Source organism: Drosophila gunungcola, chromosome 3R (assembly GCF_025200985.1).
Source record: "Drosophila gunungcola strain Sukarami chromosome 3R, Dgunungcola_SK_2, whole genome shotgun sequence".
Lineage (NCBI taxonomy): Eukaryota > Metazoa > Arthropoda > Insecta > Diptera > Drosophilidae > Drosophila > Drosophila gunungcola.
In genome coordinates, this window is record NC_069139.1 from 17,091,521 (window position 1) to 17,107,371 (window position 15,851).

The 15,851-nt window shown below is 42.6% G+C and overlaps 1 protein-coding gene across 1 annotated transcript in view; it reads left to right on the forward strand.

Moving 5' to 3' along the window:
- LOC128254850 (hemicentin-2) overlaps nucleotides 1-13,613 on the forward strand; it is a 66,412-nt gene extending 52,799 nt beyond the window's left edge. Inside the window, 5 exon segments of the mRNA XM_052984212.1 lie at nucleotides 530-704; nucleotides 3,813-4,080; nucleotides 5,709-5,754; nucleotides 5,756-5,948; nucleotides 7,054-13,613. Coding sequence (XP_052840172.1) covers nucleotides 530-704; nucleotides 3,813-4,080; nucleotides 5,709-5,754; nucleotides 5,756-5,948; nucleotides 7,054-7,364 — 993 coding nt within the window. The 3' untranslated portion in view covers nucleotides 7,365-13,613.
- Nucleotides 13,614-15,851: the final 2,238 nt, after the last annotated feature.

Sequence of the window (15,851 nt, forward strand, 5' to 3'; positions counted from 1 at the left end):
ATCATGATGGTGGTGATGGCTGGGACTCCAGGACATCATCTCCGGACTCTGACCCACGCGTTGGTCCGTTGACTGGCTGCTTTAACGTTTCATGCTAGATAGAGGACACACATTCGCAAACAAAATGAGGGAATGGGTGGGGTTTTTGTGGAAAAGTGCCGCAAGGACAACATAAATTACTTACGCTTACTTGAGTGGGAATTTGTGCGTAACCAACGAAGCTCACTCGATTGTGTCCCATTACGGCAAACCGATATTCAGTTCAAAATTTTCAGACACTGTCCTGTTTCTGTTTCTGTTTCGGTTGCTGTTTCTGTTTCACTGTCGACTACGTATCCTGTACAGTTGTGCCTACGTATTTTTTAGGCATGAATAATTATTTATGCGTTGGGTCTGCGACGGGACCTCGGAAAAGTTAAAAATACATGGCTTACTTGGCAGCGTATGGCGAGTGAATTATAAATGCGCCCGTTGTCATGCTCGCATCCCAAATCAGCCAAATATATAACATAAATGTGTATAATTTCAGGCGACATCTGCACCCATCTTTCGCATGCAGGAGAACAGTCCACAGTTTCGTTTGAATAATTTAGAGCCGGGACGTGAATATCAATTTTTAGTTTACGCCGTCAACGCCAAAGGACGCAGCGAGCCGCCGGTGGTGATTGAGAATGTACGCGTGGCCGCCCAACTGGGACCATATGGTGAGTAGCCCAACCCGATACTATTCTATGCCCAAAAACAAAAAAAAAAAAAAAATACCCAGATACTTGACAGTTGGAAGGCAACTGGGGAAACTCAAAAAAAGGCCCCAGTCCTGACTCTCCTGCTAATCACATAAAGTACGCAAGTTATGGCCACCCGAGTTGCTAGTTTGTGGGTCACTTTTTTCCCGGGCCAATAGAGTACCCAGAGTCTGAAACTGGAACACCAACCCGAACAGCTGAGGACGGAACTGTCTAATTCAACGCTTGACTGCATTTTCAAATCAACGCAAGTTCGGGGAAATCGTCTTCAATCAGCCGCCGCGAAAAGTTCGCACATGGCGTCACACACACACCCACACACACACACACTCTTACAAAAAAAAGGGAAAAGTCCTGGGGAAGGAAAGGAAAGGCAAACCTAACTGCCTCTAGTTCGGAGGTTCCACCCCGAGGACGAGGACGCCCTTTTCTAATCCACTGACTGAGTTATGCAGTGGAGCGGAAAGCATTTCAGCATTTTCCATCAATTCTTTGAGTGGGGCTCACGCATATTACGTATACGCAGGGGCGTGCCGCAACAGCCTCTTCATTTTGCTCCTGCCTAACGACATAATGCGACTGCCTGCTATTGTGTGCGTGTGTATGTACATGTGGAGAGAGTGTATGTGTATGTGTGTGTGTGGGAGCCAAGCGTAAGCGGAATTGCTTCAATTTTCGTTTTGCTTAACGGCCACCGTAGACACTTTTCTTTTATTGTTCCTTTGCCATTCTCGGCTCTCTCGCACACAACTACAAGAACAATGTCGTCATTATTTTCATGCTGATTTTTATTTTTATCTGCATTTCCATTACCATTTCCACTTCCATTTACCGCCTTGGCCATTTTCATTTCGTTTTTCGTGTGCTTCGCTCGCCCAGTTAGCCATAAATCACTCATATTGCCCCCGACTTAATGGCACTAATTGCATTCGATACGCAAATGTTCGATTAGGCAGCAGTCAATTCGCCGGCCAAACTTATTTACATGAAACAACAGCTGCCCCAAATCTGCACCTCGGCCTCTCTCCAGTTACTTATGTATGTTAATAGGCTGTTGCTGCGAGTCTGGCCAAAATCGTAAATTCGGTCGAGACTATGGACTCCGGTGGAGAGCCCATTTATAGGTTTGGAAGCAGGCTCTTCCTACTAATTTATGCGGAATTTTAACAGCTGCCTAGCCCACGCAGATTTTTATTTTCGCTGCCATGTGTGGGCCCATAAATTAAGCCTTAGGTCGTCGCCAAACCGTTGCCGTTGCTGCTAACCAGATTCAAAGAAATAAATAAAACGAAGGCAAATCAGCCGACGCTGATTTAAATCAGTTTACGCAGAACACATCAGCAGAATTTATTACAATCCGAGAGCGAAGGCAAAACGTGAAAAATATCAGGCAAAGTGGCCACTTGAGCTGGGAATAAAAGCATCAAAGGCGAATAAATAAGGAAAACAATGTAAGGCAAAGGCAAACTGATTAAAAAACAGGCTGAGCCGAGATGACGGAGATGCTGTGAGCCTTGGCATCAGAAGCTGAGTCTGCTGCTGATGCCGATCCAGTCCAAAAGACCAGGCAATAAAGGCAGGCGGCAACAAAAATTAAATTGAGCCGCAGGTGTAGGCAATTTCCACTCAAACGCTCTCTTCAAAACCAAGAACCAGGACCAGGACCTCAAGACCAGGAAAAAAGCAAGTGGAATGGACCGGTGTTGGCAATGTTTCAATTCCGAGGCCGCTGCTTTGACGGCCCGCAAATGGAGCGGAAATGCTTGCCTGCCAACAAAATCGAGCGAATCGAGGGGGAGCTGGCTTTAACGAATGTCTGGCATAAATCTTGGACGGGGATCATCTTACAATAATTTTACCCTTGGCCTCGGGCTCGGATCACACATTATGTTGCAATTTCCGGTGGCTGGAAATCTAATAAATATAAACAATGCCCCTCACATGTTGCTCATAATTGGCAAAGCTTTACGGCAAGTGGCATCAGGTCTAATCGCTGGTAATAAGTGGCCAAAGGTGGGGCTTGTGCTCTTTGATTTTCATAATTTCCCCTCGCCAGCTAGGCACTATTTATCATGCCCGCAGATCTCCTCCTATGACACAGCACCCTGCGATTTCCTGGCTAATTTCAATTTTCAGCCCGATTTCCCGGTCCCAAGGGGCCAAGAAAAACACAATAAGCAAACAGTCAAAAGCAATCAGTTAGGCAAAAGAACACGGCGCAGCAAAACAAATAAATAAATAAACGGCAGCGCGGCGAGGCAAACAGAAATCAGCAGCAGCATCAAACTAATTCCGAGCAAATAACAAATCATTGCTAGAACCCCTGAAACTATCTGGAGCTCCACCTACGTCACATGCTCATGCACTGGGGGAAATGGGAATACAGAAATATTCTGTTAATAGTTTGTCTTTTTTATATAATTTGGACTAGGAAAGAGTTGGTTAATTTTTACCCTTATTTATAAAGTTTCCTAATTAATATTTTAAAATTCCAGAACATTGAGAAGAAAGACAATAAACATAATATAGCTGATCTTTTTAAGACGTGTATCTTATAAAAGTCTAAGAAGGATTGTAATGTCATCGCAATAAGACAAGCTGAACATCAAATATATCTTTTTTTTGCATATAAGAACAAACTAAACTACAATTTTCCACTAAAACATATTTATAAATTGGACTAAAAAATATTAGCTAATAAAAACATAAATGTGAATATATTGTATTTGATATTTTCTTTCAAAATCAGTTAACAATTCAAATGCAATTTATTTAATTGGAATATTTTTGTTGCAATATTTTTCATAATATTAGGCAACTTTTTCTAATGTTCTGTGAAAGATGGGAGAAGTGTACGTTTAAGAGCTGATTTCATTGGATGTATAAAACGATACTTTTTAAGTTTTTTTTTTATGTACTTTCTTTAAACCTTTATTTTTTTGCTTAAGCTTTACCATAGCTACTCAAAAAGGGCTTCTACTTGTATTACCACACTGTTCATTGAATATTTGCTGGCCCTTTTTCTTCCTTCAGTGTTTTCATGGTATCGCCCTTCTTTTTTTTCAGATGAATCCATTCTGTCCGAGGACCCCACGCCCGCAGAAACTACGCATCATGGGGGCGGCGGTGTGGGCGGGAGCGGTAGCTCCAGCGGACTGGGCACAGGCGCCAGCACGGGCAGCGGACCCGAGAAGCAGTCGACGCTGCTGATACTCGCCGCCGTCGTGGTGATAGGCGCCGTCGTGGTGACGTCAATTATCGTGGCCGGCATCGTCGTGGTCTGCCGGCACCGGCCGCGACCACCTGAGCCGCAGGAGGTGCGCAAGAGCATGCGGTGAGTCTTTATCCTCCGGTTGCTGGGAAAACTAATAATGAAATTGTTTGTTGCCGCCGGCGTGTGTGTCTGTGTGTGCAGAAATAATTACGATATTATTTATATGGGGCACGTGACTGACAGACGAGGATGATGGAGAAGAGCCGCGTGGGAGTAGGGGCATAGCATACTTTCTTGCGCATTCCTCACTTATGCTTATTACGCAGAAAGTAATTAAATGACAGCCGCAGAGAAATGGCCGCTCAATCAATGGCCAGCGAGGGCCAGGGTCCTACTTTAAACTCACCTCGCCGGCGAAAGGTCGTAATGGCGAAAGGTCGAAAGGGCAATCTGGGGCGGGTTCATTAAGGCGATCGCCTAAACAGTTTGAGGCCGCCAATCGATTAGAGCCGAGCACGCACCTGCCCAGTAAATTATGCTTAGTCTGTAATTAAATTAATTAAACCTGCACCTGACGACGAGCCCGCCAGCCTAACGGGGTCGCAAGTCCAATGGAAAAGAATGGCCGTAAACGAGGTCCGGAAACGGGGCAGCCGCAGCCGCAGCCGCACAAGTGAGAGTTTCCATTTAAGATAGGAAATCAGCGCCGTGTCCTGCCAAAAGGGTCGCGTCCGTGTGCCGTGGGTGGATAATTAAGCAGCTGCTAAGCTGCTGTACCCTCTGCCCGCTGGCTAATTAAAGATAAACACACAGTGCAGCCCCATTGAATCGACGCGGTGCACGTCCGTCTCGGCACAGTACAGGTCACACCCCTAGATGGGATGACCTTTTTCCCTGATTCGGGTCGTGCGCTGCCCACGCTGATTGCTCAATAATGAATTCGGGCAACCACTTCAAAGCGAAATCCAACGAAATATTAATTATAGTAGCCGAAAATAGTCGCGGGCACATCAAAGCGAACGGCATGCGGGTCATTAAGTGGTCATCACAACTGTCAAACGCGCTCCAAGCCTTGATGGCATCGTTTCCGTGCATAAATAAAATCTGGAGCACCTGTGTGCACCCCCCATACTGTTCGATCGCATGTGCGTCTATGCATAAATTTAAATGATTTGCCTCTTGCGGCAAAATATTAGTGCAAATATTTGATGTGCACGAGACCAGGAACGAGTCTGATAAGAGGGACACTGATGGAGTGCGGTGTAATTAGCGCTCCCGGCGGCAATCGGCTTATATTTAATTTACAATGAAATTCGAGGGCCCTCGAGAGAAATGGTAATATTATTGCCAATATTTATCATTTAGTTGCAGTGTTGCTGGCGAAAACGCATTTAATCCACTTTGAAAAGGTGCTCAAATCGAATATTGCGCATCCGCCATGTGTACCGGCAACGGAATGAATTTATTTTATTTTCTGGTTTACCACCTATCTTCCCCTTCGGTGAAAAGTTGGCACAGTCGCTCCCTCAGGTAATTGCGGGGTTGTGAATGTTGCTGTTTATATTGAAATTTGAGTAGCCTGAGAGCCGGCAGTTGGCTCAGTTTGACCAGTTTGCTAAGCTGCTATTCTATACTCCTCCAAGCGAGCGGCCGCACCCTGGGAACTATTAGCCCCTGAACTTTTTTAATGGAATGTGATGACTATTTTCAATGTCTGTGTTTTTCCCTTTTTTCTGCATTCGTTTCAGGCCGGCGAGAAACGATGTGCCGAGCATGTACATCGAGGAGGATGAAGCTGAACGAGCTGGAGGAGGGCGGCGGTCGAGCGGCGGAGATTAGGGCGCGCGTGGCCCCGCCCAACGCCCACCACTGCGGAGGCGGGGGCATGCCGGGGGTGGGGTCGAGTGGCGGGGCCATTGTGGGCGTGGCCGGACCCCATCACTACATCTCCGAGAGCTTCATCCAGTATGCGCAGCCCAGCCTAAACGGTACTATTCCAAAATCTATACTCAACAAGCTGTAGTCGTAGTCGTAGTTATATCTATAGAAGTAGTCATCAATTTACCATGTAGTTTGCATCCCCATTTGGTTTGCTCAAGGACTTTTGAGTTGCGACTCGAGAGCGCTCTCGATATTAATTTGTATTTGTATTCGTATCCGTAGCTTTAGCTGATTGATTTGCCCAATTGGATTTATAGCCTTATGTAAATAGTATGCATTTGCCTGTACATACGTATATAATATACACCTCATGCACACACACACACACACACACACTGTTAATTTGTAGCCATTACGTAGATTAGAGTTTAACTTCATCTTGTTTAGTCACAATGCCACACGAATAATTATCAAAGCGTTTTGGAATGCACAAACACGAATTTATTTCTGTAGGTCAGTTTTACATACCCGTTGTGTTTATGGTTTCACAATTGTGCAAAAATTAATTTTTAGTTAAGTACTTGGACTGGCATGTGAGTAGCTTGTGTGGCTGAAGCGGAGGAGATCAACGCCCACACGTTAAACAATTAGGTTGGCTTGAGTTCGCGCTAATGATGCGGTTGAACACCGAATTGGTTGCGAACTAGTGAGTTCGAACACATGTAAATGAATAACTAGTTGCCCCCCATTTAGCAATCACAAAAGTAGCTTATGAAATACGAGTACACTTTTCCAATTAGCGCAGATAAAAGTATTTAAATTCGTTACATTTGCGTTGAATCGATTTGGTTTCGAATGAAGCGATTAGTTAAGTATCTCTATTTGGAAGATATTTCTAATTAGCCGGGCACTCGAAGTAGTGCCCATCACCCACCAAGTTCCCGCCTGACCTAGCCATAGCTCTTTACCCCCTCTCCACCACTCTGTCTTTCTCTACGACTCTGACTCTGTACTCCGACTATCTCTGTAGGTAGCAAAACACTCTACTCCAACTGTCTTAATCCTCGACTTGAGGTTGTAAATACCTTGCCCAGTATTTAAAGCAATGTAGTTCCCCACACGTAACCGAGTGCGAGTCCATCCGCCGAGTTGTCCCTGCGAGTTGTCCTGGCCGAGCCCTCCTAACCGTTCCCGTTGTATCCATCCACCCAGGCGACGTGCTGCTGCCCCTGCTCGTGACCTCGTCCAGCCAGCCTTGCACCACGAACACGACCGTCTCGAGCGTGGTCCTGGCCATGCCCCACAGGGAGAAACTGAGTTGTACCGGTCCTGCGAGCCGAAACACTGCCTGGCCGCCCGAATGTATGCAAAGTAAATTCTATGTAACTAAATCTGTGCAGATGCAGAGCCAACAACTGAACCAAAATCCGAAACATCAACAGCAACAGACACAGATGCTCGTTCAGAAGTTGAAGCAGGAACAGCTGCAGTTGCAACTGCAGCAGATGGGCAGTCATGTCTAAGCTGAGTTCTCTGTCGAATTTGTCATTTTGCATTTGGCAGTGGAGGGGAGATCCCTCGCAAGTATTTTTAATATCCCCCACCCAAGAACATTGCCACAGTCTTGCTCCATTTCACATTTTAATTTGTCGTCCATTTGGCATCCCAATTTAGTTTTGCTTGTTACGTTGCCATATCCCTGCATTCACATGTCTTTCATCTGATTTCCTTTATTCCCTTTGTGCATTCGAAATTATTTTGGCTTGGCTTTGTTGCCAGGCAAATGCCGCAAAAATATCCAGAAATATGCTTTTATTTGCGGAATTTCCTATGACAAATTTGCTAACTCGGTTTTAATGCAGCAAAGCCGGCAGATAGGATTCACAGACTCACAGATACAGATATCAAATCAAAGCTAATTGAAGTACATGAGTTTTCTGCCAGCCATTTACTCGGCAAATCAAGGCTAGATACACATTAAACAAGCGCATCGGAAAGTGCAGGCAAATATTGTTTTTAAAAAGGATAAAAGCCGCACAACGCCTAGACAATGGGGAAGTCTGGTGGGGAGGGGCTGTTTGCTCAGCCTTTGCTTTTTGTTGACATTTCTGTTTATTTCTCTACAGCCGGGGACACTCCGTGCCGCTTAGCAGCCGCTTTTGAGTCGCCCAGTGCAGTGATAAGTCTTTTTGGGCTGTTTCGCATAAATTTCAGAGCGCAACAAACAAACATATGTACTGTGTGCGTAAACATGCCTCAGACAGCAACAAATTTGCAAAATATTCTGCTGCCTCAACCCTCTCATGCCCCATGACGACTCGCCCTCTGTTTGCTGTGCGAGCTCAGGCAGACTTTGTTTTTACTTTGAATTGCATAAATTTTAATTATTTCGAAAGCACTAAATTAAAACACAAAAATAAGCACAAAGGCACAAAAACACCACAGAGCTTCTCTGCCTGCGTCTGACGTGCCGACATGCTGGCAAATGCAAATATTATTTAATGGGCAGATGTGTCGTATACGTGATATTATTGCCAACTGTCTATCTCTCTCTCACTCTCCTGCATCATTCTGTTTCTTTTAGCCCCCGATGCGTGAGTTCAAATGTCACAAATTAGCTAAATTTGATTTTGTCAGCGATTTAATTTTATATTTTCATTACACTCAGCCCGTCCTTTTGCTCGTTAATATATATATATTTTTTTTTGCACTACCCCCCGGCAGCCTGTTTAATTTATGTGCGCTGGGGGGCTGTTCGGCTGACATGACACGACAAACACACCCACACTCCATCACATTCGGGTGTGCATATTTGTAATTCCCGCCCCAGTGCTGCCCTTTCACCCGGCAGAACGTAAACCAAGTCAACTGGCTTACAAGACACTAACAAGTGCCAAAGTCGGGCCGAAGTGCGCCAGAGGAGCGGTCCAGAAATGTTGTAGCTGGTGCGCCAAGACGCCAACTAAAAACAGACAGCTTGGGAACTGACTTGGCTGGGATTACACTGAGCTGCAAGGCAGCTTAAGCGATTCAATCGAACTCTGATTTGGCAGAGAAACTATTAAGCCTTATCGAGAATTTCATGAAAAACTAATCATGCCACAAGAAATGTAAAAACAATAATAATAAATACAATACTTTTAGCTCAAATTCGTTGGCCGATATAAATAATGAACTAAACATTTTGAAGCTTTCAATTAATTATTGACACTTGTTAGGTTCATTGGGAATAAAAAAAGATTTAAAAATATTATTTTAAGTAAACCACATCACTGCTTTAAAATTGTGTATGCTAATGGTTTTTTCTGATTTAATGATTACAATTTTCTAAATACTGTGAACTTTTAATTAATGTTTTTCTATGCCAGACTCAAATTAGTCAACAAACAATTATTATTTATTATTCATTATACTTATTTCGAACGGTTTCGAACTAAACTGAACAGTGTCAAGTTAGGATAATAAATTTCCCCTGGCTGCTGCCTAGAAATTCATAGTCCCCACATTTACACAGCGATGTCAAATTGAAATAAAAAGGTCCTGGAAAGAGCAAAACGCTTCCAGCGCCGTAACTCAAGGCAAACAAGAGAGCCACTGTATGTGTGTGCATACATACTCACGGCCAGGAAAAGACACCCATTCGCATCTTTACATCTCGGCAGTTGCTGTCATTAGCCAGCATTTTTAATTGCATATGCCGTACTCGCGTGCTCGCGTGCTCCACCGTACAGGTGGCACTGGGACCGAGGGACCGGGGACCGAGGCAACCAAAGGGCAAACCCCCTTGAGCAGTCAAATTCGTTTGACTTTTTGTAGCCCACAGTCATCTGCGTATATACTCGTAGTAGTTTGGGCGATGGAAGGATGGGGAGGAACTGCTTTTTTGTGCACATTTGTTTCATTTCATGCTGCTCCATTCATTCTGCCCAGCATCTCTTTTGCCTCATTGTTGCTGTTTGTCTTGCTGTTTGTGACTGTGTGTGTGTGTGTGTGTGTGAGTGTGTGTGTGTGTGTGTGTGTGTTTATGGTATGTGTACGCGAGTCAAGAGTCGCGAATGTCTGAGCCACGTTTGTGTGGCCTTCGTCCTTTGTCCTTCGTCCTTCGTCCTAGCCGGGCTTTTTGTGTGAATATTTGGATTGTAAGTAATGCGAGTGGGTTGTAGGTGCTGGATGGTAGATGGTAGGTTGTAGGTTGTAGGTTCCATGTGCACTCCAGCGGCACTCGTCTAATTAGACAAAGTTGAGACCGAGCCACACAGCAGCCACTCGAAATGAGCACACGGCGCCATTTGCTGTGGCTATACGGCTATATGGCATGGTGGCATTATCTTAAAGACTCCTTAAAGCACATGTATGTATCTGCTCCATGCTCTTACTTTGATGTCTCTGTCATGCCACAAAAAATGCCGCAAAATTTGCTTGAGCAACATTGTTTATGCGGCATTCGAGGACTTACACAGTGGAAAATTGCTTTCAGCCAAATGGCAAGTGAATACCAACTCGGTAAGCCCCTCTGCAGGACTCTCGATTTTTAAGAGGATTTTAAGCCGACCAAAGAGAAGGCTGTGAAGTGGGTGCATTTCTGAGCTCTAAAGAAATGTAGACATTTTGTGGAATCCCTTGGTTTTTAGACCAACATTTCCAGGAAATTCTTTTGCTTCCTTGATTTGTCTATACAAACAGATTTACTTCCAAGAATTTAAAATTAAACTGATTCTTACAGAAAGTAAATTTTACAATACGATACAAAAGTTGACCAATATTTTTTTTGGTAAAAACAATGTTTTGAAACAACAATTGAAAATGATCCTTAAAAAAGTTGTTGTAAAACGAAAATTTAAACTTAAAGAAGTTTCCTAAGAAGCAAACAATATTGTATGTTTAAAAATTTAACTAAATTTTACAAAAAGACTTAAATATAACATTTATTTAGACTATAATCAAAATATTGTTCAGATAAAATTAATAGTATGCCTTTCCACAAAAATTGTTATTCAAAAATTAATGACTTTTAAAAGTGTTGCCAAAAGATTTTTCAAACAAAACGATTTAAAAATCTTTGAAAATTTTAATCACTCCCTAATTTTTTTCCTGTGCACAGACGCACACGCTCTCCTGAATGCTCAATGTCAACGCTGTTCATTCATTTGTCGCCGCACTTCCGTTTCCGCCCCTACTCAACCCCCTTTGACACCATTCCCTTAGGGGTCTTTCCGCTTTTTGTTGGGCCATCCAGGCTGGCAACATTTTTGCGACTTTTGACATTTTTTAATGCTGTCAGGCATGGCGTGAAAGTAAACGTGAAAGGCCACAACCTCCCGAACACACCAAATACAACGAACACACACATAGACGCACTAGAGAGTTGCCTTAGTTTGTGCGTCTTTATGGCTCAAAGACGCCACACAAATGTGACATAAAAGACGATAATAATAAAATATCACAGGGTGCTCGGGCCGGGCCGGGCTACGTCAAATAACAAACTGCAAAATCGTAAACAACAAGCGCTAGATGACGCTCAAGATTCACTTGAAGCCAGGCGACACAATAAGTCGGACCACAATAAAACCGACCGGCTCGCACATAAATTCCTGCGAAATGTGCCATAAAAATTAAGAAATTGTTGAATTATTGTACGTTTACGAGCGGAAGGGCGAATGGGGAGCGGGGCCAGTAAAGTAAAGTGAATATTAATATTGAAATGCTGCTCCGTTAAATGTTGTTGATGTTGATGTTGATGTTGATGTTTCTGTTGCTGTTTCTGTTGCTGTTTCTGTTGCTGTTTCCGTTTTTGTTTTTGTTTTTGTTTCTGTTTTTCAGTTTGTGTTTCAGTTTCAATTCGTTGTCGTGCTGTTCATATTGCTGTTTTATTAGATGCTATTTGCTTTGTTATCAGCGCACAGTTGGTCACGCTTTTGCTACGTATTTTGCTAATGGTTCTCTTTTCTTTTCGCCGCTCAAATAATAATTTGCAACTCTGTGTGTAATATGATGTCATTTTGCAAGTGTTGTGAATCTGAAAAGCAATAGCAACAAACCAAACAAGCCAAACTAATCGGTATAAACATTTTGCCTTTGTTTCTCTATTCCCGAACACCCACACACGCCCATTACTCACTCTCACATGAATTTATGTCTCACCCAAAACACACTTACACACAATCACCCAAACACATATCCACATATGCCATTGTTGTTGATTTTGTTTTATACCAACCAACCAAAGTGTATATTGCAGACCCGGATCTGATATTGCCGCGCGGCGAATTGGAATTTACGACCCTGGATCCAACGCTGAAGTAATTGTAAAAAGTAATAATAAATATCTACCATAGTGAGCAAACGCAAACGCAAGCACACAAACACTCACGAGCGGTGAGGCCTCATAATTCACGGGCATTTCATTAAACATAGCTGTAAATTTTTAGCATAAATTTAAATGCATTAGCATAAAAGGTAAATCGTATTTCGTACGTGTAAGAGGACAGGCAAGCAGATAGGGATAAGCCATTTTGTAATTGTCAGCCATTAAGTGTCATGCGAACTGCAAATTGCGGAGTCAAAATCAAAAAGAAAACATAGAACCCCAGAAGCTGCGCTATAAATACGCTACAAACTTGTAACTGAAATCAAAATATAAAACCTGTAAATAGCATACACACTCACTTTACACACCAAACACTCATTTTGCTGTTGCACCATCGACTGTACATAGAGAACGGGCAAACATTAATCAAACTGCATTTAAATGTTAAATATTAATTGTAATTAAAGAACAACTAGCCGGTAAGCCTGTAGCCAAGTAAGCCATGTGTATTGAAAGTGTAATTAGACTCATAGAGCCAACATCAGAGTTTGCACCAGGTGTCTGCCTCGGATGTGTGCAAGTATCTAGGCAATGAGCCAATACATCCATTTATGTCTGCATAGCGATATAGGATTCATTAGCAGTTAAAGCCGTATCCTGTTGCTGTTTGGTAAATGAAAACCTTTTGAATAGTTCCCAATTCCTCTGGGCCTTCTCTTCCGATCAAATATCTGGCAGTTTCAGTCGCTATTTATGGCAATTCCATGAATATTCTATTACCACAATAAGCCGAACTGAAGGCGAAGATGAAAAACAACCAAAAACAAACAACAGCCAAGTGGGTGATGTTCGAGTGCATAATGAATAAATGTCGAGTGAGCCAGAGCCCACAAAAGTCCTACTCTGACACTATGAGAGCATTAGACCCAAAGTCAGATACAACACAAACAATAAAAGCAAATTCAGTGTAAATGTTATAAATAACTAAAGTAACCGAGCAAAAGTACGACCTAAAAATAATAATAATAATAATAATAACAATAGTAATAGTACGCCATACAGTTTACACAATACTCCAATGTAATTCGAATTCTAATTTCAAATATACAAACATAAAGTGAAATGGCAGACTAGCAAAATATACTGTGCGTATGCGTAATAAAATAAATTGAAATTATATATATAAATAAATATATAGATACATATACATGGCAACACCGGGGGCAAAACATCCGTCTTTCCCCCGCCTGTCGTTCTCTGTCTCTGTCACTCTGGACAAAACCAAACTGATTGTTTTTAAGCAAACTTAGATTTATAAATAAATTAAATTTAAAAACGAACGAGAAAGAAAGAAAACTTAAAAGTGAAATACATTAAAAACTAAGTCGAAACTACTGAGTGTGTTAATAATAATAATAATAATACCGAATACTGAATAAATAAACAAGATTCAAAACAAACCAAACGAGAGCAACGCCCAAGCCCTGTTCAAATCATTTCCAATTAAGCGGCCGATTCGGACATCAAAGCGAGGATTAATGCCGCGACCTGGTCGAATCCCATTTAGCCCAACTTCGTCCTAGGGCTAAGTGTTATTAATGCGGAGCAAATCCTCCGGCGCTGCATCCCCATCTGCAGCCTGATTGCCACTTGAGGCGCGTAATCGAAACATCGGCAAGGCGGTCGGTCAATGGAGACCGCCTTCATTACTTTGCACAAGGAGCCTTCACCCACTCCTCATGCTCCTCATGCTCCTCATGCTCCTTCCGCTCCTTTTTTCCCCTTGCCATTGATGCCTTTGCCATTGCCCCAAAGCCAAACACGAGCTCTCCGCCCAAAAGACGTGGATTCGAATTAAGGCTGTAAAGCTTTTGGGGAGCGTCAGCATCGGAGGGCGGGGTCGGCCCTGGCATGCACAGCAGATTAAAACAGTTGGTGGGAAATTTGCTGAGCGTGGGCCAACGCCAACTCCCAAGAAGGTAAAGTTTACAGGGAAACTTTCGGCGAATGCAAGTCTGTTTGTCGTAATTTGTTGCACTAACTTGCATTCTGGGCCATTCAAAGTGAGTAGGAAAATCGATTGGTAATCCAACACCCAGCTCAAATGGTATTAATATTCATTAACTTCTAGTTTAAGTATTTAAGTATGTTTCCAAAATTTAAGTTTTAAGCCATATGTTCCTGAACCAATTTGTTTGTCAACGAAAGTCCCTTTTTTACCGTACCAACTTGACTCTCGGACCACACAAGTCGAATTAAGGGAATCGATTGGTAGTGGAAGAACACCCGTCCGAATTTACCTTATGAATGCCAAGACCTGGCCAAGCCGAAGCTTAATTTCAAAATGCTGCCCGGAATCTGCATTGTGGTCTCGCCTCGGCAAGCCCCCTGCTGAAGTATCCCCTGTAATTTGGGTTGGCACGTGCGGATTTACTTTTCACTCTACTTTCCAACTTACCTTCGCCACTGCTGTTGTTGTCAATTTTATGGCGTTTTCATTTGCTGGCCAGCGCTCTCGTTGCAGCTTCCCTGCCAATTGCCAGAAATTTTAAGTTCCAACCTCGTGCTCTCCTGTTTTCTTTTCCATTTAGACCGCCCAAACGCACTTTGCAGCACCCGGACTGAAAATAAAGCCACATAAATCCGAAGATTTCCTGCCAAGTGCTCAAATCGAAGTGGAACCCAGGGTCCAGGGTCAGTTGCCCCACTTCTGGCGATGGTTCTGATGCTCCTGTTCCTGCTCCTTCTCCGACAGAGAGTGACTTTTTGGCCGCAGCGGGCTTAAATAAATTAAACGTCCGAGTCCTGGGCCATTCAAAATACCCCGTCACCGCTGACAAAGGCAACTAAGTCCGGACAGGGCACTTGAAATATTAATGCCCCCAAACAGCGTTTTCCCTTTAGCCATTATTCGACCGAATTGCGCTTTTTTCAAAGGTCAAAATCTTACATCTGTGACTGTCACTTTAAATATTATCAATATTTTCAGATGATAAATTAAAAGGAATCTAATTTATGGTTTGTTTTATCGTCTTTCAGATAACTTTATAACTTCATTTTTTATTACAAGCTGGCTAAATGACACCATTAATTGTTAAGATACAATCTAATGCCATTTTATTATTAAAGTCAATGATAAAGGGCTAATCAGGTTACCAAAGTTAATTTACTTGGTAGAAATTAAAAAAAAGCTTTCATTTTAAAATCATAAATTAAAACTATAAAATTGCAACTTTGCAATTTAGTATTTAAAAGGCTTGGCTGGCTCAAAATCTGGGTTATTTATACTGCCTATTATTTTTTTTCATTAAGAGACACTTTCTTCTCTTTTCTCCAATATATTTTAAAATGAAATCTCAATTTGAAATTATATATATTTGTGAAATAAAAACCTTTTAATTTAATTTTAGTATTAAGTATTAGTAAAACTATGATTTTTCTCTTGAAGAACTCCATTTTTTAAATAAAACTGACAAGGTAAATGTAAATGCAATAAATTCGAATACTTTTTCATGCCTCAAAGGCCTATTTTAGCCATTTCCCGGTAAACTACTCGTCCCACAGCTTCTGGCCACTGTAAAGGCCAGTTTGGAATTCAATTAGAAGTCGGATGGCCGAATGGTTGCCCTGGCGAAACTCATAAAGGCTTCGATTGAGCCCGGTGATTATTGCAATCATTGGTTGGCTGACAGCTGCAGCTGGA